The sequence below is a fragment of the Rhopalosiphum padi genome, chromosome 4 (assembly GCF_020882245.1).
Source record: "Rhopalosiphum padi isolate XX-2018 chromosome 4, ASM2088224v1, whole genome shotgun sequence".
Lineage (NCBI taxonomy): Eukaryota > Metazoa > Arthropoda > Insecta > Hemiptera > Aphididae > Rhopalosiphum > Rhopalosiphum padi.
The window spans coordinates 43,673,556-43,697,079 of NC_083600.1; the positions used below are offsets into that span (position 1 = coordinate 43,673,556).

The 23,524-nt window shown below is 26.9% G+C and overlaps 4 protein-coding genes across 5 annotated transcripts; 3 read left to right on the forward strand and 1 right to left on the reverse strand.

Moving 5' to 3' along the window:
• The first annotated feature begins 691 nt into the window (after nucleotides 1-691).
• LOC132930680 (unconventional myosin ID) lies at nucleotides 692-11,408 on the forward strand. Of its 2 annotated transcripts, XM_060996678.1 has the most exons (17): nucleotides 694-1,040; nucleotides 5,845-5,951; nucleotides 6,065-6,260; nucleotides 6,334-6,553; nucleotides 6,615-6,824; nucleotides 6,888-7,100; nucleotides 7,169-7,367; nucleotides 7,532-7,701; nucleotides 7,766-7,875; nucleotides 7,941-8,091; nucleotides 8,172-8,416; nucleotides 8,489-8,648; nucleotides 8,711-8,877; nucleotides 8,939-9,260; nucleotides 9,334-9,474; nucleotides 9,536-9,690; nucleotides 9,869-11,408. In XM_060996678.1, the coding sequence occupies exons 1-17, from the start codon at nucleotides 952-954 to the stop codon at nucleotides 10,056-10,058; spliced, it is 3,045 nt and encodes a 1,014-aa protein (XP_060852661.1). In that variant the 5' UTR covers nucleotides 694-951; the 3' UTR covers nucleotides 10,059-11,408. The 2 variants fall into 2 exon arrangements, with proteins under 2 accessions (XP_060852662.1, XP_060852661.1); XM_060996679.1 differs by lacking the exon at nucleotides 9,869-11,408 and having other exon boundaries at nucleotides 692-1,040; nucleotides 9,334-9,482; nucleotides 9,536-9,675.
• A 964-nt stretch (nucleotides 11,409-12,372) lies between these two features.
• Nucleotides 12,373-13,357, reverse strand: LOC132930684 (U5 small nuclear ribonucleoprotein TSSC4). Its single transcript, XM_060996684.1, has one exon. The coding sequence runs from the start codon at nucleotides 13,092-13,094 to the stop codon at nucleotides 12,468-12,470; it is 627 nt and encodes a 208-aa protein (XP_060852667.1). The 5' UTR covers nucleotides 13,095-13,357; the 3' UTR covers nucleotides 12,373-12,467.
• A 130-nt stretch (nucleotides 13,358-13,487) lies between these two features.
• Nucleotides 13,488-22,613, forward strand: LOC132930681 (sialic acid synthase). Its single transcript, XM_060996680.1, has 8 exons — nucleotides 13,488-13,709; nucleotides 17,854-17,982; nucleotides 18,056-18,310; nucleotides 18,756-19,114; nucleotides 19,951-20,134; nucleotides 20,227-20,445; nucleotides 20,826-21,176; nucleotides 21,721-22,613. The coding sequence occupies exons 1-8, from the start codon at nucleotides 13,605-13,607 to the stop codon at nucleotides 21,847-21,849; spliced, it is 1,731 nt and encodes a 576-aa protein (XP_060852663.1). The 5' UTR covers nucleotides 13,488-13,604; the 3' UTR covers nucleotides 21,850-22,613.
• Nucleotides 13,704-17,674, forward strand: LOC132930682 (tigger transposable element-derived protein 4-like). The gene is made up of 2 exons (XM_060996681.1): nucleotides 13,704-16,155; nucleotides 16,218-17,674. The coding sequence occupies exons 1-2, from the start codon at nucleotides 14,739-14,741 to the stop codon at nucleotides 16,304-16,306; spliced, it is 1,506 nt and encodes a 501-aa protein (XP_060852664.1). The 5' UTR covers nucleotides 13,704-14,738; the 3' UTR covers nucleotides 16,307-17,674.
• Nucleotides 22,614-23,524: the final 911 nt, after the last annotated feature.

A 23,524-nucleotide genomic window follows, 5' to 3' on the forward strand; every position in this document is an offset into this window, starting at 1 on the left:
TCACAATCTGCAGTAATTAACTAACAATAAATAAAACATTGACGGTAAGTAATTATTAATAGATGGCGTATGGGTGACACATCATTAAATATATTATGAGAACCACAATAGTTGAAAAATAAAAAGCACGATCACCTATGATGTGTTTTACTGTTTTATAATTTGTATTCTCTAAAGACGGCAGTTGCTCTCTAACTCAATAATAATAATAACAAAGATAATGACACGTTGTGAGCCTGTAGCGAAATATAAATTACGTCTTCTATTATTGTAATTTGTAGTTACTCACTGTGTGGTAAATCGGTTAGAACGTAAAACAAAAACTTTATTGCCGTCTGCAGCTGGTTGTATATTTCTCGGTTCGCGATGTTTAGTAGTTTTGATGAGTACACCAAAAATCAAGCTACGATGGGCGATGACCGTGTCTGTGTCGTCACGGGTTATGCTTTCGCATTTCGATCTTCCGAACCCCAAAAGACTATGGATACGATAATAATGGTAAATATTATGGTATCCGCCGGGACCGCGATGACGATATAATATATACCCATGTAACAAATCAAATGATGCGGCTACCGATAATTTTGCGTCTGTCGTTCCGGACGCACTGTCACCACCACCCACAATATCGCGGTTGCCTCTTCCACTTTCCACAGTTTCCAGTCACCGTGTGTACGACTAAATTTGTAGTAGCAGTAGACAGTAGTACTATAGAGTATATAGTAGTGTAGTAGTTATTAGCGTCGTGTAATTGTACGTGTGCGCCGACGACCGATATAAATTCGCGCGGTCGTTTCTCTTGAGCCCGCGACACTGCAGTCTTTCTAATATTAATTCTTACCCGAAATAAAAATGAGCTCGTCGAATCCGCGATAAATAAATCGCTCGCATCTAAACAATAAATACACACCAACACAGCATCCCGTTGCCGCTCAAGAAGATAATATCACCATGGCCACTCGAGACGAACCGGGAATCGTGGATTTCGTTCTACTGGACGAGATCACGATCGAAAGATTCATGGAAAATCTGACGTTAAGGTAAATGTGGAACGTTTGATGATAAATTATAGTAGCGAGTGACAAGGATCTCGCCCCGCCGAAAGATTTGAACGATAACAATTGTCGTTAACTCGTCTGTCACTGATAATATACGTTGATGGTTAGGCCGTTAACCGTTCAAAAACTACCCTCCGCCCACGATTGTGTGCCCCGCAATTCACCCACTCGCACGATTGGTCGGTCCCGTCCAATCGACGCAGTGCCCTTGACAATTTTAAGATAATTTTTGAATTTCCCTCTGAAAGTCTGAACGCCGACAGAATCCGCGGATATCGGACCGACTTGCCAGATAAGGCTGTCGACTAATCATGACAAATTATATTAGTAATAATTAATAATACTATATTTATATAATATAATATATTATTATACATATAATATCGTAACGCGGCACAGGCACAGTGTTATTGTGTCATTGAATAATTACCACGATGATGTCATACTTACATTGCAATATACATATATTAAGCGTATTGTGTATGCACGCAGTGGTGGAAGTAATACCGTATTATAACTATTAAAATTCCTACGCCGTCGGAGCTTATAAGGTTTTCTAATAGAAAAAAAAAATAAAAGTATGCCTACATAGTACCTACTAGTCATATACTGCTTGAGATTTAAGATATGACTAATCAATCCTTGAATATCATCCTGTGTACGTGTAACGATGTCACGATGAGTACCTACACTCTCGACGGAAATATTTTTATACATTTCACTTAAGATAGTTGAAACTAATTTTAAATAGTCGTATCAACAGTAATTACCTCGGTAGTACATTACATATTATTTATTATCATTAGTTTTTCACTGATAGTAATTAATTAAGAATAACAATTTTATAGTCTCTTTTAGATTGTTTTTTAACGAGTTTTTTTTATTTTTAATCTCCAATAAAAATAAACTACCTATTTAATATACAAACGTAATATTTTTTGAGACAAACAAAATATTAAATTTATTTTAAACATTTATAATCTTGTAGGTACTTAAATAGTTAAATATCATGTTTTAAAATTGCTCACTGCTATGAAATATATTATAACCAACTATATTTATTGTATAATTTTTTTATTGCATTATTTAGAAAGAAAATAATCACAATAATATACAAAGTATTAATTAAAATTATTAATTGGATAATTTACTGTAATTTAAACAGTTATTTGTGTATTTACACATTTAATATTTAAATTGTTTAAAAATGTTAATAAATAAGTATACTTATTATTATTTGTAACTACATTATTTGTCTAAATAGGTTCCTACTTTTATGTTTAAATTTATTTAGTTAAGGAGCCCTGTGCTAATGTGATTTTGTCTTCAAAAACATGCTTTACGGGAATAATGATTCTGCCCTGTAGAATTAACCAAATTTGATTATTTTTTTTTTAATTGACAGAAAATATTTTACCACATTTAACTTCTTTTTTCAATATTTTGATCTTAAACTTAATAATATATCTTTAAAAAAAGACAATTTTTATCTTTTTTTATTTATTATTTTATACTATTATTTAAAATCAAATAAAAAATCGGAGTTTATTATAGATTTTAATTTTATGAATCTGGTTATTCTATTTTAAAATATTACATATGTAATAGTTCACAAGATATTCATATTTCTACAAGATTTATAATATTTAAAATATTTATAATCTGTTTGTAGGAACAATAAGCAAATTAGATTAACCTACCTATAATCCTTTTTACTTTTACATAATAAGTACTTATTTCTTATAAAAATAATTTATAACTATATATACCTAACTAATATTTATTTTAAATTACATTTGTAGGTAATTAAGTGTATCTTAGTCCCTCTTCAAAAAAAAAAAAAATTCTATAATATACAAGTATTACAAGTATACTGAATATATATAGGTAGAACTTAATTTTGTAATCCTATTTTCTCGTTTTTAATATTTATGTATATTTTTATGAAACAACACTAATCCAAGACTTGTATTCTGTTACCCTTTCTAAGGGCACGGATCAATACACAAATAGTTTAGTGGAAATTATTTCTAAACAACAAAAATAAAATATAAAATTAACTGAATTGAACAAATATATGCCTTATGAAACTGTGATAACCTTATGATAGAAAACTATTTAATATTATTATACTCATTGTTGTGATATTAGTAAGTATTATTTTATTTTATTGGGATCATTAGAATATACTGCTTATGAGTATATTATATATATTTTTTTTTAGATTAAAATAATTATTCTTTTTATTACATAAAACAATTTCTAAATTGAATAAAGTTTATAAGATAAATTAAATTAGGTCATTTAAATTAGAATGATTACCTAGCTATAAATTCTAAAAAGATTGAGTACTATTTTAAGTATTAGTGTTTGAGCTGAGAATAAATAATAATATTTAAAATGAAATGTTATACATATATTTATTTACATGGCTGAATATGCTATTATATGCTCTATTGAAGTATCAAATTAAACAGTAGAATATAGAATATTTTAATGTTTAATTTGATATATATCCTCTTGGCAGTCAATGTCAACAACTGGTTTTTTTTTTACTTTTCTAACTATGTGCTATGCCCATATTAGAACAATCGTTTGCAATGAAAGCTAATCAAAATATTTTATACATTTGTGCCATTTACACTATCTCTAAACAACTATAAATTGAGTGTATATAAAGCTAATTTCTATTTTCAAACGGATTGTTATTTAAACATTTATAATTTCATAAGTTACATTTACACATTACTTACACGTTAAACTTTAAACTATATACTCAACTATCAATATATAAATACATTTATTTTTTTATTTCTATACCTTACTGTTTATTATTTATGCAGTAATACTTTGTATAAATAGATTAGGTTTTATTATTATGTAATATATAATATACTACAATACTACATATATTTCATAAAATTAGCTTATGTGTTAATCAAAATAAATAAATATACCTCGAAATATACCATATATCAATATATATATGTATATATTATATCTAAATTGATTGAAAAGTTATAGGTTAGAAATTTCTGCATTTTTGGATATTAACATAATATTTATTTCTATTACATTCAAACAAAAATTATTTTATATTTACTTATTTAGATAATTTAGCTTATTAATTATTTAAATGTTGAAGGACATATTACACATTTTTAGATTTTTTCTTAAAGGTCCAACAATAGAAGTCTAATAAAGAGCCTAATGGCATTTTGTTAATAAATCTTATTTAGTCATCAAATACACAAAATTTAAATAGTCTTAATTCACTCACAACTTTAAAAAAAGTATGTAGTTGTAATTAGACTGTTGTTTTAGATTAAACATTAATACACTATATACATAAATAATAAATATAATTCTAAACCTTATTAACACCTGCAACTTTTTACATACTTATCTAACACTGCTGAATGTCAACCAAAAAATTAATAAATTATTGAGTTAAATTTAATAGATCTTCAACAATTTAACCTTGATTCTAATATTGACAGTCAATTCTGTTATTGCAACTACCACAAACAAACAATTATCATATTATTTTAAGAAAATCGTGTAATTTATTAAACAAAGTATTATATGTAGGTCTTCCCAAAACCAATTATCAACAACATGTTTAGGTTAGGTTTTATATTTTTGTACAAGATTTTATAATTATATGTTAATTGCTTATCATATTTGAGTATATTTGTTGTGACACTAGATAAATTGAGGATAAAAAAATAAAATCTTAAAAATTGAAAAATTAAAATATTAATGTACAATCTGCACAATTTTACAACTACCACTGATTAACAATGCATTATATTATTTTTATGACCATTTTGTTGTTATGTATAAAACAAAATAATATAAGTAGGTTTGCCCAATAAAACTTATAGTGTAATGCACATTCATATGAAATAATACCTGTAAGAGACTCTAAAAATAAAAAAATAAAAATTTAATCATAACACTGATCAAACTATAGTGAATTTAATAACAACGTCAATTGGTATAATTCAGTACATGCAAATAATTTTAATAAACGTCATTTGGCATCATCGGCTGTGAATATTTTAAATTACATTGTTTTATAAGTGTTATTTGGATTTTTGACCCACATACATATCTTTTTAATAAAATAATATATGGAAAAATTACATTTTTCTTTCATGGTAAATTTTAGATTTTTGAGTTGAAAGTAAGCATTATGAGAAATTGATTTGTTGATAGTTATGCATCATATATTATATATTATATGCGTATTACACTTTATGTTTTATTGGGCAGACATACTTATATTATTATGTTTTATATATCACAAAATGATGTTAAAATAATATAATGCATTGTTAATCAGTGGTAGTTGTAAAATTGGGTTAACCTAAAAATTGCAAATTTGCAACTATAGGTAGTAGCGATAATTGATAAATACTAAACATTTCTATAGGTATGTACTATTTATTAACTCATCACTCAAGTAGGAACTTTTAAAAATAAAAATAAGGTTGTGTGATAGCAAAATAATTTTTTTTATTCATGCTAAAAATAATTGGATGGTCACACACTTAGGTAGTTCAAATAAATTTATTCTTATCTGGGTATTTACTTAGTTTAATTCAAGATCATGGTAGAACCCACCATTTGGCATGCAATCTAATTTCGGCTCACCTCTAAAATTATTATTTATTAAATTAAGTATTTTTTTTTTTAATTTTATTGTCATAACAAAAAAATATTCATTTTTTATGCTCATTAATTATTTCTTTATCTAATATATGTATGTTTTTTTTATTAGATTTAACTCTGGATTTATATATACCTATATTGGTGAAGTCTGTATTTCTGTAAATCCATACCGCACTTTAAACATCTATGGTCAAGACTACATAAATCAATATAAAGGTAATATTTTTTAATTCAAACATTATTTACAAACATTTATTATGTTTATGCATTGTTTTTGGCTTTTTGCCAATTTTAATTTAACTTCTACACTTTGTATGTTTTGCATGAAGGACGGGAGATTTTTGAAAACCCTGCACATATATTTGCAATTGCTGACTCTGCACACCGTAGCATGAAAATGCACAGACAAGATTCTTGTATTGTTATTAGTGGTGAATCAGGAAGTGGTAAAACTGAAGCATCTAAGATTATAATGAAATATATTGCTGCAGTCACTAACTTAACTGGTCAACAAGAAGTAGAACGGTAAAGTACATTTCTTGTTTAGAGAAATTATTATATTATAATATTTAATTTTAATGTTGTTAACATTTTATAGGGTAAAGAACATCTTGATTCAATCAAATATAATTTTAGAGACTTTTGGAAATGCTAAAACCAACAGAAATGATAACTCCTCTAGATTTGGAAAATATATGGATATCAATTTTGATTTTAAAGGAGATCCAATTGGCGGACGAGTTATTAATTATTTACTTGAAAAATCTCGTGTTATACAACAACAACTAGGTGAACGTAATTTCCATAGTTTTTATCAGGTAGGTAATAATAATAATAATATTCTAGAATATTTGTATAAATATAACTTATATTATTTAGGCATTAGGAAATACAACACATAAAGAAGCTAGCAATTTAGGGTTGAATCCAGATCCTCAACATTATTTTTACACACGGCAAGGGAAATCTACAATTACATCAGCTGATAAATCTGATTTTCAAGCTACCTTAAGTGCTTGTAAGACACTTGGATTTTCAGTGATTGATATTAAAACAATTTGGAAAATTGTTGCTGCTATCTTGCAATTAGTAAATAGATTTTGAAATTGCCAGTAATAATAATTTAAACAAATTATCACCCCATTATTTTAGGGAAATGTAACTTTTTCAACCAATGATGATGATACTATTACTGTAACTAATTTTCATAATAATCCAATTGAACAAGTATCCAAGCTGTTAGAGGTTGATGCTACAGATCTTCTAACTGCTCTAAGTAAGCGTATAATTGCAGCGAATGGAGAAGTATTACAAAAAGCTCACACTTTATCACAGGCTGAAGTTGGAAGAGATGCATTAGCAAAAGTATTACTATAATTATTAATTTTCATACTGTAAAAATATTATTTATTTTTATTTTATTATTACTTTAGGCAATTTATGACCGGTTATTTACTTGGATAGTAAGTAAAGTTAATGAAGCATTAATACCATATATTGAAAATGATAAGTATAGAGGAGGAACTGTAATTGGAGTATTAGACATTTATGGATTTGAAGTATTTGAACAAAATAGCTTTGAACAATTTTGTATTAATTACTGTAATGAAAAACTCCAACAAGTATTCATAGGTATTATTAATTTTTAATTGTATTACTAATTGTTTATAGCTAATTAAAGTAAATTATATAATAAATAATAATTTATATAAAACATATATAAAATTATATAGGTATAAAAGTAAGCAAATTCAATGTGTTAATATGTCTTATAATATTTATTATTTTATCAATAGATTTGGTTTTGCGTCAAGAGCAGGAAGAATACAAAAAAGAAGGCATAGCCTGGCAAGAAATTAAATATTTTAACAACCAAGTAATTTGTGATCTTGTGGAAAAGCCACATCAAGGTGTAATTGCAATTATGGATGAAGCTTGTCTGAATGTAGGCAAAGTAAACGACGAAGTATGTTGATAAATAAAAATAAATATTATTAACATGAATAATTAGTTTACATTTACTTATTTAGATGTTATTAGAAGCTATGGACTCAAAACTGTCTAATCATAAACACTATTCTAGCAGACAGGTGAATACACTAGACAAAGATTTGAAACATAAGACTCAATTTAAAATTTTGTAAGTAATGCATAATTTTAATAAATACCAAAAAAATGTATTTTAATTATTATTATTATTTTAAGACATTACGCTGGTGATGTAGTGTATAATATTTATGGTTTTTTGGAAAAAAATAAAGATACATTATTTCAAGATTTTAAAAGACTGCTTTACTCATCAAAGAATCCAATTATTAGAGATATGTGGCCTGAAGGAGCCTTAGATATAAAATCTGTAAGTATAACTACAACAAATTGCTTTTGTAATTTGTTCATATTTGTGCTAAATGATTTTAATTGCATTGCTTTCCACAGACCACAAAAAGGCCAGTAACTGCTGGAAGTGCATTTAAGACATCAATGATTGCTTTAGTTAAAACATTAAATAGTAAAATGCCATATTATGTGAGATGTATAAAACCAAATGAAAACAAAGCTCCTGTTGGGATCGACTACAAAAGAGTAGTTCATCAAGTTTCTTATTTGGGTTTATTAGAAAATGTCAGAGTACGAAGAGCTGGATTTGCTCATAGACAGCCTTATAGTAGATTCCTTAAAAGGTAAGTGAATTTTATACATAATGTACACCAAACAAAAGTAAATAATAATATATTATAATGTTGTATTTTTAGATATAAAATGATAAGTGGTTTTACATGGCCTAATTATAAATGTAGTGACAAAGAAGCCACCAGAGCATTAATAGATGAAAATAATTTTTCAAATGATGTTAAATACGGGATAACAAAATTATTTATTAGATCACCTCAAACATTATTTGCTTTAGAGAAGGTAGTAAAATAATTAAGTACTTAACAATAAAATACATTATTCATTTGATGCCATTTTTTCAGATGAGAGCAGAATTAATTCCAGCTATTGTTATATTATTACAAAAACAGTGGCGAGGTGCTATTTGTCGTGCTAAATTCCGCAAAATGAAAGCTGCCTATTTTATAATAAAGTTTTATCGGCGTCATAAAATACGGACTTATCTAAAATCTGTCCTAGAAGCTCATAGGTTAACTAAACATTTTTATTTTTAATATATCTTGTAGTCTTAATTAATATGTGTTTTATAGAACTTGTGAAATGAATATGCACCATAAGGAATCAATAATTTGGCCACATACAAATTTTGCTGTTCGTCAATTGGAACCTTCGTTAAAATATATATATAAACGATGGAAGGCATATAAGCTTTTGAGCCCCTACCCTAGAAGTGAATGGCCACAGTTGCGTTGCAAAATTTATGCTGCATCTTTATTATGGGGAAAACGACCAAGTTGGGGTGCACAACGTATGTGGAGAGGTGATTATCTTTCATCACCTACAGAAAACACTGAAAATGCTAATTATACAGTTGCATTGAATAACCTTAAAAACTCTGACAGATTTAATCAGGTACTGATATAATATTTAGAATTATCAGTTAATTTAATTTATAATATTAATTCTAAAACAAAATATTACTTAGGTTTTGTTTTCAAGTTTCATTTATAAAATGAACCGTTATAATAAATGTGCAGATCGTGCAATATTAATAACTGATTGGGCAGTTTACAAATTAGACCTAAAAAATTTCAAACCAATGAAAAAAGGAATGCCTATACAAGAAGTAAAAATGTTGTAATAGAAAAATTATTGTATACATATAATTTATAAACTTTTATTGTTAGGTAACTGGAATGAGTGTAAGTCCAGGACAAGATCAACTGGTTGTAATTCATTCTAATCGGGGTAATGACTTTGTAGTTACTTTAAAACCAACAACTGACATTAATGAAGACAGAATTGGTGAACTTTTAGGAGTAATCAGCACCAGATATTTCCAGTAAGAAAATTAAATTTATGATATCTAATACAGAGTATTACTTGAATAAAAATAAAAATTATTAACTAATATTTAATATAATTTTTTGATGTATTTCATATTATTTAATAATATATTTTTATACTTGTGAGATTGCAATAGAATTTATAAATAATTTATAGAAATTGTATTATTTTAGATTAAGGAATTCTGAGTTACCAGTGAATGTGTCCAATAAATTTAACTGTATGTTGGGCAAAAAATCTCGAATGCTTCGAGTTGAAGTCAATCCACAAACATCAACTGCAAGTTTTAGAAAAGATGATAATGGCGGTATTGTTTACATCATACCACCAAATGTTGCAGTCCACCCATTTATCAAAGCGTGAATTCCATCAATTTTTTTTTTATTCAATTTTATAAAAAAAAAACGATTGAGTACAAAGTTAAAAATAATAAAAATTGTTTTTTTTTTTTTGGTAATCAACTCAAGGGCATTTTAGTTTTAATAACCGTTGAGCATATCTAAACTCTGAACAAGTTTTAAATTATAAATTTATTTTAAGAGTTTATTCTTATATTATTTAAAAAATAAACTAACAGGGTGAATTATATTAAATTATTATTTTAAATAATTGATTAACAAATGTTGCCATTGGAATTTCGTGCCTTATATTAATTGATTAAACTGTGATTTCTAACTAGTTCATTTATATACTTCTTTATTGTTTGTATGTGCAATTATACTATTTCATATTTGTATTTTTAATTTTCATCACATTATTTTATCTTAATTATTTATTAATTCCGATTCTTTTTAGGAAACTATTTATTTATTATGTTTTGTATTTTGTATGATATTTAGTTTAAGCAGTTGAACCTATATCAGCATTATTCAAATTTGTACAATTTTAAACTTTATTATTCTATTTATATAGTTCTTTAAAAAAAATAGTTGTTTGTAATAACTAATAAGATTAAATATTTTTTTAATATATATTTTATGTTTTCTTGTATGTGTTAAAAGCCCTATAAATAAATATATTTTATTATTTAATACTACATTTTTGATAAAGTATTCCAGTGTATTATTCAGAAATAATACTTAAATTATCTCTGAATACTCATAAAAAAAATGATATTTGTATGATTAAATTAAAGAAATTTTAAATAGTTTTTGTTTCAATTATCCTATTTAATATATTACATAAACCATATTTGAGTAACTCATCTGTTAAATTGTTATGTGAATTGTGATCTATACACTATAGTTCCCAGTTTTATGTATTGTTTATAAATATAATTAGTAATTTTACATTTATATTATATATAACAATTTATTTTTATTTTATTTTTCCTAAGTATTATTATTTTATAATATCAATGTAAGAATTAAATTTGCATATTTTAATTGAAATTTTTGTATTTAAATTGTTGATCAATTTAATTAATTTGGATTGCCTGACTGCCTATAATCTATTTTTTAACTAATATTATATTTAAATTGGATCTATTTCAAAGAAATATTAAAAGTTTTCTTTTTCTAATAAAAAATGTTTTAAAATTATGATGCATTAAGAACCATTTATTTATTTATATATTGTACATCTTTTATCATTATTTTAATATAAAAATTACAATACTATATTTTTATGCGTAATGATGTTTATTTAATTAAAATAATGTATGTTATTATGAGTTATGACACATATGTATAATAATAAATATATAATAGCTTCCTTTTTTTATATTATTTCCTTTTCACAATAGTGAATTATGAATTTATAATGAACACGAAAATATTATACATTGTTTGGGTTGTTTAAAAGGATTAAAGAGTATTATCATTGATTAGAAGTACTATCAAACATAATTTTATACAATTCATATTAATTGAAGAAAAATTATAATTAGGTAGTAATGTAACTGTTTAAGTATATAAGTCATTACCTATTATTGGCTATTAACCCTACATTGGTACTTGGTTAGTCACACTAGACTAGTCATTTGTCTATGTCCAATCTGATTGAAATATACATAATATAATTTTATTAATTTTTTTTTCCAAAATACCAACATTTGTTAGTTTATGTTTAGCGAGTGATATAGAGGAAAACCAATTGTCACATGTTATATATTTTTATTAAATATTTATACATCTAAATTGTCTGTAAATGGGAAAAAATCTAGGGAGGCAATATAATATATTTATTATCAAAGCCCTGACACCCCTCTCCCCAGTTAAAATATATACATTTATCCTTCAAAAAATTGTCAGGGGGCAAGTGCCCACCCACAATTATGCCACTGTGTATGGATAAAAAAGGTACTAAAAATTACAAAACAAAACTATAATTTAAATAAAATCAAAATTACAGAGCTACCAGTCTTTTAAACAGCTATGCGTCCATCAGAGGGTGAAATAGTTTTTTTTTTTATAGTTTTGAGTAGAATTTAATTAGCATTGTTCTGATTATTTTAATGGTCCAATGAATCTATGAGGAAATTAAGTTTTTCTGAAAAAATCAAGTAAATAAGTTTTCTTTGAATTATTTTAGAACAATTACGTATTTTCAAGATAGATTAATGATAGTTATAGAATTAATTATCATCGATTAAATATATAATATGGTCTTATACTTGAGTGGGTTTTTATATTTCTAATAAAGAAATTAAAAAACAAATTAATTTTGTTAATATTAATTGGATTTTTTAGTTAAAAATATATTAAATAAAATTATGACATCAAATTAATTATACAACTAGTATTTACAGTTTATACAGAATAAAATTATGAACTATTCATCAATTTCGTCTTCCATTAAATGCCCAAGTTTAATTTCTTTATTAGAAGTAGTTCCATCTGTTGTACGTTCTGGTCTATTTTTTTTCTTCTGAACCTTTTTCCCAAATTCATATTCTGGCATGACCAGTTTAGAACTTTTAAAACTTGGTTTCATTTCTGGTTCGTTTGACTTCAGTGTTCTCTTGAACACGATTTTCTTTCCTTCTTCATTATCGTTTTCATCGTCTTTGCATTTTCTAGTTTGCATTTCTTTAAGAAATGCAAATGCAGCAGCTGCATTGCTCTTGTCATTCATTTCGTTTACATCAGCCAACGAATACTTGGTCCATTTATGTGGATGCAATTTGAAATCTGGCGGTCTATGTTTTTCAATTATGCGCCATGGCGGTATTTCTGGCTTGACAAATAGACTGTCTTTACCTCGGAACTGTTTAGTCAACGAACGACCAGTTCTACGTTCCACACGGCCATTAAGTATTTCATGTGCGTCAGCAGTTGAGGCTTTTTTAATTTTCGACTCCAAATCCTTCTCTGCTTTATCGAGCACGGCGAACAGATTTGTACGTTTGTTTTGGAACTCTGGAGTGTCACCGACGAATGTTGGATCCTGAAACGACATGATTTATGTTCGAACGAAAACGCCTATACCAAAAAACTATCTGCAATACCACGTCGTTGTACGCATTGGCATGGTAATTTGCGATTCGCAAGTCACAACAGTAGCTCTAGATGAGTAAATCTTGCAATAATATTATATTGAAAAACGATGTGCTTGTGTCATTACTTTGTAGCAAACTGACAAATGTCAAATGACAAAATACTAATTACTGAACTGTAAATCGTAATATAAATAATAATATTATTATTTTTCATTCGTTATCAGCTGCCCAGTATCATTCGTCCGTCCGTCGTCTTTGGTCGCGCATAACATTATGTTTAATATCTCCCGGTGTATATTCGACCGCGGTTCTGTGGTAAATTTTTTGAACGTCATTCGCCACTTGTGGCGGGCAAAAAATCAATACTCGAAAAACGCCGACGACCGTAGTCCGCGTAGGTACGTTGTTTTCGTTTAGAAGTCGGACGCGCGTGAACAGCTTAATATACTTCACTGTACATAGGCATCGTGATGAAGAACATTGCTAAAAACAATCGGGCGTACGTTATTGCGAATCTGTCAACGAATCACGAGGGAAACGCGACGCTGGCCTGCGAACTGATCGAAACAGCATGCGTGAGCCATAATACATAATTTATGATTGAAAAAATATAAAAAAAAAAAAAATCCAATGACTATACGCACCCCTATATTCACATATATTATTGTTATAGGACAAGCACCGTTTTACGTTGAACAATACCTGTATATCATCAATCTATCATAATATACTTATATAAAGATATTCGCTTTGTCGTCTCTATAATAATAATAATAATAATAATAATATAGTGTGTACTAGAGCCATTGCGTATAATAAATATTTAATAAACACCGAATGATATATAATATAATATATGTTTGCGATGACGATAGAATTCATACCTATGTATAATATCCGCATCATCCGCTGCGAGAGCTGAAGATGATAGTACAGCCGCAAGCGCGTCCTGCTCGTATATATATAATAATATAATCTAATCATCCTCGTCCGTATAATATATATATTTGTGTAATATATCAATATAATCGTTTTCAAAATATCGAACGTATACCTATATATATATATATATATGCCGTAGATTCATCATTTATATGTATTAGGTATAATATAACAATTATAATATACTACGCGGTGAAGGATCATCTATAAATCCGCAATCTCGCGTATCGAACTCTCGGCCGTTCAAAAAAATGTCATCTTCGTCCCTATCCACAGAGTATCCACATCGTTTCGACTCGTAATCACTATACTTACAAATAAATGCACCTTATCATGCATGTATTTAATAATACTGTTGCAATACAATTCAAAACATTATCTACACTCTACTTCGAGAAAGTTGAACTTGCACATCTCCGGTAAATTTTGAAAATTTTCGGTTTATCTATGAGGTTGCAGTATAATTTATATTTATATTTAATACGTTTATATACAGTAGTGCAGTGTATTGGGGTTTGATAGCTAATACTAAATAGTAATTACTAATTAGTATATTTAAAATTAATAGTTTATGTGTTAGTGCCGGTTTTTTGAAACAGTCTTTCGGAACCGTGAATTTACTTTCCAGTTATTTAAAAATAAAACAATTTTTATATTTAAATATGTCGAAACGCAAATTAAAAATCTTAACGATCGCCGAAAAAGTCAACGTTATTAATATGGTTGAACAGGGTGGGAAAAAAAATTATGAAGTAGCAAACGCATTTGGCATACCGAGTTCTACGTTATCAACTATTTTAAAAAATAAAACAAAAATTATATCAAATTTTAAATTACAACCAAGTCGGAAGAAAATTAAACTAGCTGAGTTTCCGAACCTGGATTCTAGTTTATTCAAGTGGTATATTCAGTGTAAGGATAGTAATTTACCCATAAGTGGACCTATATTAAAAGAAAAGGCTAACATATTTGCAAAGTCACTAGGGTATACGAATTTCAAAAATAGCACTGGTTGGCTAGATAAATGGAAAAAACGAAACAATATTACTTTACGAAAACCTTGCAGTTTAAATATGTCTGCCAGTAAAGATCAACTCAGTATTCAATGGAAAGATGATATTTTAACTATCATAAACGAATATTCACCTAACGAAATTTTCACTGCAGACGAAACAGGACTTTTTTATAAATGTTTACCTGCAGATAGTACTCAACAATTATCTTATAGCGGAGTCGATTGCCGTGATGGTAAGCGAAGTAAAGAACGTGTTACGGTACTTTTGTGTACAAATATGAGTGGTACCGAAAAAGTCAAACCATTACTAATCGGAAAGTCTATTAAACCAAAATGTTTCAAAGGAATTAAATCATTGCCAGTAGACTACGAATCAAACCCAAAATCATGGATGACGGCTTTATTGTGGAATAAATGGCTTAAACAATTTGATGAAAAGTTGTTCATGGAAAATCGTAAGATTATATTATTGATTGATAACTGTACTGCTCATGTCACTGTCTCAAATTTAAAAGCGATTACTATCAAGTTTTTACCAACGGACAGGACTTCAAAATTTCAACCACTTGATCACGGTATAATCCAAAACTTCAAAGGTTTTTATAGAAAAGAAGTGATACATAAGATAACCTCACATAATGAACTTCAAAACACTATTTCAATTGATTTGTTACAAGCTATACGAATAACCGACAAATCATGGAGACAAGTTACATCAGAAATGATATCAAATAGTTTCAGAAAAGCGGGTTTCCTACATCCGGGTACACATTTTGTTGAAAAAACATCCTCCAATCAAGAATCATATCAAGAAAAAAATTATCCTGAATGGTCTTATATTATACAAAAGTACAATTTAATGCCAGAATTCACATTTAACAATTATGTACAAATTGACGAAAATCTAACAGTCTGTAGTAGTTTGAATGATTCTGAAGATGCGGGATTAACAAACTATGTATGTAATAATGACAAAGACAATAATGTGACTTTAAAAAAAGTTTCGTTTAAAGAAGCAACAAAAGCATTGGGAATTTTACGTAATTTTATTGAAACAACAGAAGGTATAACATTTTTAAATATAAATTAATTTTATTAAAAAAAAATAATTGTCATTCCTTTTTAGGAATGAACAATATTCATTTTGAAGCATTAGGAACATTAGAAGATGCCATGGATAAAATAAAACATACAGAAACATCAAGTATTATTTAAAAAAAAAATTGTCAAAAGTGATATATGTAATGTAACTATTACTCTAATATAGCAATATAGTAATATATAAATAATATTACGCAGAATACATTATTGATAGATATTCACACTGTATACTATTTTGCATAGAAATATATAAACTACTTTTTTTATACTTTTTATAATGTATTTTCCAATTATATTAGCTACTTTATTTAGGATATACGCATTGAATTTTGTTCTATTATATTAGTATGAGTAGTTTGGGACATGAAAATCAGTAAAATAAAAAGTGTAATATTTTATTTAATGTATACGATTTAAAAAACTAGTGAAATTAATTTTCAGATTCAAGATATTAAAATATGCTATTATTATATTATATTATACCTAGTTATATTTACATTATTTTTAGAAGTGTAAAAAATGTTATTTAATTAAACATTTTTTTAGTTATTCTATATATGAAAAAAAATGTAATATAGTTAGGTACGCGTATACATTTTTCCCCGGAAAAATATAACACTAAATATAAACTAATAAACATTTCTTACTTAAAGTAAGACGAAAATGTAATCTAAATAATATAAGCATATAGATATATTTTTAGATTCTGAACGGGGTGATTTAAAAAAAAATATATTACAATTTAAATATTGCAGGTAATATTATATTACTAATATAATATAGGTACCATAGACGGCCTAGAGTCTAGACAGACAAATAATCTCCGTTCAGAATCGTTTTTCGTACACAATGAATAATGATACCTATATAATTGCATTCAAATTTAACACATCCATTAGACTATTAGAGTGATCTACTCTCCGCCCCTACTATACAGCAGAGCGACTTTTTGAGTTTTTATTTAGGTATAATATTAATATTTATATATGTTACATTTAATTTTAGTTAAATATATTATACAATAATATATATACATTGTTATTTTTAAATTGAGATGTAATATACAGTGTACTCTCCATTATCCGTTGTCTTCCGCGGAATCATCTACATACCCTATATGTATACAAAAAATGTATATATCTTTATATTATATGTTATAATTATCGGTTTAATTGGGTTTTGATAGCTAATTACTCAATAACGAAGTAAAATACAATGCGCTTGTTTAATACATATTAATACTTTTTAGTAATTGTTGATACGTTTAATTCGTAATTTTAATTTTTCGGATTATCCACGGAATTCGCTTATCCGTGGATGTCCTGCTACCCTATTCCGCGGATAATCGAGAGTAGGTGCACTGTAATAACAATTAATAATTATTTATTGATATAATATAATATGCTACGTGTTTAAATATATTAGTATATTATTATAAATTTTTATTTAAAATATAATAAAAGTTTAAATTTATTTTTCTAATGATGAAAATTGATTTATTTACTTTTCTTTGGAAAAAGATTGTCTATTTTAGAGATTCTTTATTTTATAACTACATTTTTATCATAATAATTAATTAATAAATACTCATTATTTTTTTTCTATACATCAGAATATAAATTATCAATTGATTGTCATTAATAATATTATAATTTTATTAGAAATGTGGCGCAGATTATGTATTGATGGAACTCGATGAAAATACTAATCCATTTACATGCGAAGATATCAAAAACTTTCATAAGTTAGCTCAAGATAATGGAGCTGTTTTCACAACCAAATCGTTAGTGGTTAGTCGAAATGAAAAATGCTCATTATATTATATTATTTTACATACGAATTATGTACTATTTATTTTTTTAGAATTCAATTCGTCAAATTTCTCCTATACAACAATTTAAGAATATAAATAATGACGAGGACGAAATTAGTAGTGATTTGCAACTAGCGTTTCCTTCGATTCCAGAAAAGGATATTTCTGAAGACCGTAAATCATATGAAACTGTTGATCTGGTCGAAAAAATACAACAAAAATTTCCCAAACATGAACTTCAGTTTTGGGAATTTCAAGAAATAAGCACGTGTCTTCCGGAAGTGGTTATTGCTATCGGAATAAAAGTAATATTTTTTTTATTGATATTAAATAGTCAAGTTTAAAATTAAGAAGTTAAATGTTATAATAATATATTACCATATTATTATAATACATTAAACTTAATTAATTATTTTAAACTATATTTTTATTGTAACAGGTTATTAATAAAGCTGTATTTAAAGGTTGGAGAGGAAAATTCGTAAAAATTGAATAAGGCGTATTTATTATTTAATTTAGAAAAAAAAATTTATGTTAATAATAAAATAAGTAGTATTGAGTAAATTTTCCTCTTTCACATTGTTGCTTATAAATTATATCAACTAGATTTGTTGGCAGAAACTTTTCTCATATTATTAATTATTTCGCCGTTTCATTATTATATAATTACTCTGATAGTTTGATTAAATCTCGCATTGAACACATGACTTACATTTATAATTATTTTTTAAACGATTGGTTTTGTTAAAGGCGATATCTTGCAAGTTTACGTTGGACGACAAATCTATCGGATACGATCACGCGATGTCTATCTCAACTCGTGACTTCCGTACTATGGTGACCAATATTAGGACAGTTGAAGTTGCACTAGGAACAGGGAAAAAAGACAAACTCTCTCCATCTGAATTGCCGTGTTTTAAAAAGTTATTCAAAAGTATTGTGGCTGCAAAAAATTTAGAACGTGGATCCATATTAAAAGCGGAAGATATGAAAATTAAAGTCAGTGACACTCAGAGTATGTGTGGATTTTACTTTCCAGTAGTAATCGGTCGACAGTTATTATCTGAAGTCGATGAAGACGATCCAATTTTTGTTTCTGATTTTGATGGGTATGATATTTTTAAAGTTAAACATATTATATTATATTGATGTACTTATTTGTATTGTCCAAATTATCTAAAAATATACCAGAACTACTGCTTTTGTATAATACGTCGTAAAATTATTTCTAGAAAATATAAAAATAAAATAAATTTTATTTTGAGGTTTTAAAAGAAAAATACGGTAAAAATTCATGGCCGTAACACGTTTGGACACAAAACGACATTTTTACCTGGGATTTTGGAGAACATACATTTAGGTACACTTTTTTTACTTTTAACTTTAAATTTTATTATTATAATATTATTAGCGTTACCCAAGAGATACCGTTGAGGAGGTTGGCTCCCAAAAACGTTTATTTTTATTTTTGTTATAATTAATATTTTAATTATTTTATTTTGTCATATTATATTAAAATACTTGTCAATATATATTTGGTTAATCTTATTTTATTTATTTACTTATCTATATTATTTACTTTATTTTCCGACAAAATTCGTAGTCGAGTATACAACGATAATAATCATAGAATAATCAAAATAATATAAGTTTGATATTAACTGGTTTGGAGATAAAGTATATGAGTATACCACTATTGTAGATCACGTGTTTATAAAGTGTACCCAAACGTTCTCGTAAGTAGGTAAAAACGAAAATACCATTTATTTTATGTGCCCAAACGTTGTGTCTATTTGTACCCAAACGTGTTGACTTTTGGATCAGTGTGACCAAACATTCAGCCCTCAAATTCATCAATACAAATAAATACCTAAAAAAATATATTATACATTGTACGGTTGTATTTTAATTGTATTTATTGAAATTGAAATTATAATAATTTTAGACTGCAACATTATACGCATTATATGCCGTTTGATGATCCAATACCTGAGTATACCGACTTTGTAACTGAAATTAATCTAGGACGATTCGTAAATTTTAAAAGCCCGTGTTATATTATTGCTGAAATAGGACAAAATCATCAAGGTGATATAATGATGGCTAAAAAATTGATCAAATTGGCTAAAGTAAATACCTAATCTAAATATTTTAATATGTACATTTTTTATAGTATGATATATATTTTTATGTATAAATCATATGATTTGAATTGTTTAAGAAATGTGGCGCAGACTGTGTAAAATTTCAAAAAAGTTGCATAAATGAAAAATTTACGTTGTTGGCCAGGAATAGACAGTACAATAGTAAAAATTCTTTCGGCACGACATACGGTGAACACAAACATTTTTTAGAGTTCACTGAAGATCAATACAAGGAACTAAGGAGATACGCTGTAAAAAAAGTCGGAATTCATTTTACTGCATCGGCAATGGACCCGGTAAAACAGCTGCAATAATTTAACAACAACATTTATATTTACTACAATTTTTTATTTTTTACCTCCTAAAATTTGTACAGATAACCTTACTTTTACGATACCTATATTTTAAATGCCTTAAGTAACTGATCGTAGTAATAATACAAATAATTACTTATTAATAATAAGTTATTATAGTACCTTTTATATGTTTACGAGTACAATTGAATGGCAAATCGCAGATGTGGTATTATTTTTTTTTAAATAGTTAATTTGTTTATTTATATACATATTTCTTATATTTCAAACGTGCCGTAAAACCATTTTGGGGTGGGAGGAGGTAACGCCTCATTCGTTAGCATCGCTTATTCCACTTAGGCTTTATCCATTTTTTTCTGCAGGTTTCATTTGATTTCATTGTTAGCCTCAAAGTGCCGTTCGTCAAAATTGGTTCAGGCGAATCCGGTAACGTGATGCTATTGGAAAAGGCGGCCAAGGCTTATGTTCCGCTGGTTATATCCACCGGCATGCAGACACTGGCTGACATACGAATTACTTATCAGACAGTTAGCAGCTACCATAGTAATTTCGTGTTATTACATTGCGTATCCGCATACCCAACACCACCGGACGAGGCCAATCTGAACATGATCAAGACACTTCGCAAAACTTTCCCAAACACGATAATTGGTTACTCTGGCCATGAAGTTGGCTCTTCTCTAACCGCTGCGTCAGTAGCACTCGGTGCCAAAGTAAGTACTCACTGGATTCACGGACTATATAACTATATTTTCATATAGTCATTTTTGGATCATTAAAAGTTTCAATTATAGACAGGCGATGAGGATTTGTTTTGTGCTTATAATAATTAAATTATATAATATTCAATGAAGATTGTTAGAAATTTGCTATAAAAATGTAACAAGAAATAACATACTAAGTGTTATTAATACATATTGATATATTTCATGTTTACTTATATGTATATGTATTATTATATAATTATATAAACATTCAAAATAATTATAGAAAAATTATAATACGTGTATAGGAATAGCGTCCGTTATAGACAGATTATTAGATTAATAATCAAAATACATTAAAATCCATTTTTTTTGACAGGACACATTATCATTTTTTTTTCTTCAAGTGATGTGTCCAATGTCCATTTAGTCGTTTAGCGAGGTTTCTTTGATGACCGATGACCGTATTAATAATTACAAATAACGATTAATTTCAAATAAAATTATTTAATATTAATCGATTATTGTAATTATAATATTAATGTTGTTTCAGGTTATTGAAAGACATATCACATTGGACAGAAATATGAAAGGGTCAGATCATATTTGTTCGTTAGACCCTTCGCAGTTCAGCAAACTCGTTAGAGACATTCGTTATATCGAAAAAAATTTAGCTATTTAATAATTTTATTATAATAATGCATATCTCTGCAATATCTGTATTACCTCAAAGTGTTCATTTAGAAATTTTATTGGTACTTAAATATTGTATTTTAATTTAATTGTTTTTTAAAAAGTCATGGAATATTAATGTACACAGTACAATATACCTATTATGTAGTAAACATAAGAAAATGTAATTTTTTTAATTAAATAGGTAGGTATAATAATGTAATATTATACGAGTAGGTTTATGTTTATACTATAATTATTTTTTGATCCAAACATTCATGTATACCTATAGGTACAATAACTTAGTAGATATTTCTGACTTTCTGAGCACATAATGACACATTTACAGATCTTACTGTTTTTTGAAATTATAATACTCATATGGTCTCCAAATCCACAATGTTCAAGCACTCATTTTCATCATGTAAAAGTTTCCGTAAGTTTTATGTAAACCAGATCACATTAACATTAGTCGATAAAAATTCAGATATCCTGATAATATATAGGTACTTAATACCTACTGTATTTTATTTGACTTATTTAAACTTTTTATTATAGGTAAGTACTTTACAAAATCACATCATTACATTTCGGTTACTTTAAATCATTTCTTGTATTTAATTTTTCAATGTTAAAAACTAAAATAGCTATTATTTTTAAGAAACATTTTTTATCGTCATTATGTCTCTTATATTATTATATTATATGATGTTTTATTATGTATATCACATGTGATTTTTGTAAATTTGGTAATATAATTTTTATAGATTTAAATATAGCTTATTATTTTGATAATAATGGCATATGTATTATTTTCAGGTACTGAAAAATAGTTAAAACTGGTTTCAAACGCTTCTGGGTGTCTATATTGACAAATGTTTAAATCTTTAATTAATTATACCGCAGAGTGATTCTTTTGTCATGAAACACTCATTATTTAAAAAAGTATTTATGTTTTTGAAAATATTTTTTTTCATAGTTTCAAGTTGTTAAAAAAACAATGTTTTTATTAAAAAATTATATTTTTAAGTATTTTTTATCCTTATATTTTATACTTTATTAAGTTTAGACAAGCGGAGTAGTGGACAAACATTTTGCGGGGTAACCCCGTATTACTTCACTCTGCGCATCTAAACTTTAAATACGCGTATAAGGTATAAGTATAACTCATAACCCACTGTGCAATGAAATATTTCAGCAATATTTTTACAATATTAATTTATAACTTGTAATGTTACATTTAAAGTGGCATTTACGTAATTGTAATGTGTATGGAACTGCTTATGTCCTGGGAAAGTAACTTCAATTGTAATATGAATACGATGCTTATACTCGCCTTAAATTCGATTTTTATGTATCAAAATACTCAGAAAATTATTCTGCTTTGGAATATGAAATTAAAACTCTATGTTGTCATTTAAAAAATTAAAAAACTTAAAAAAATATAAGGATAAAAAATACTTAAAAACATAATTTTTAATAAAAACGTTATTTTTTTAACAACTTGAAACTATGTAAGAAAATATTTTCAAAAACATAAATACTTTTTGAAATAATGAGTGTTTTATGATAAAAGAATCACCTGTATAATATATATAATATATAGATGAGCATCATTATTTACGATGATAAAATAAATTATATACCAATATACAGATTACTTAATTAATATACACCACTAATTG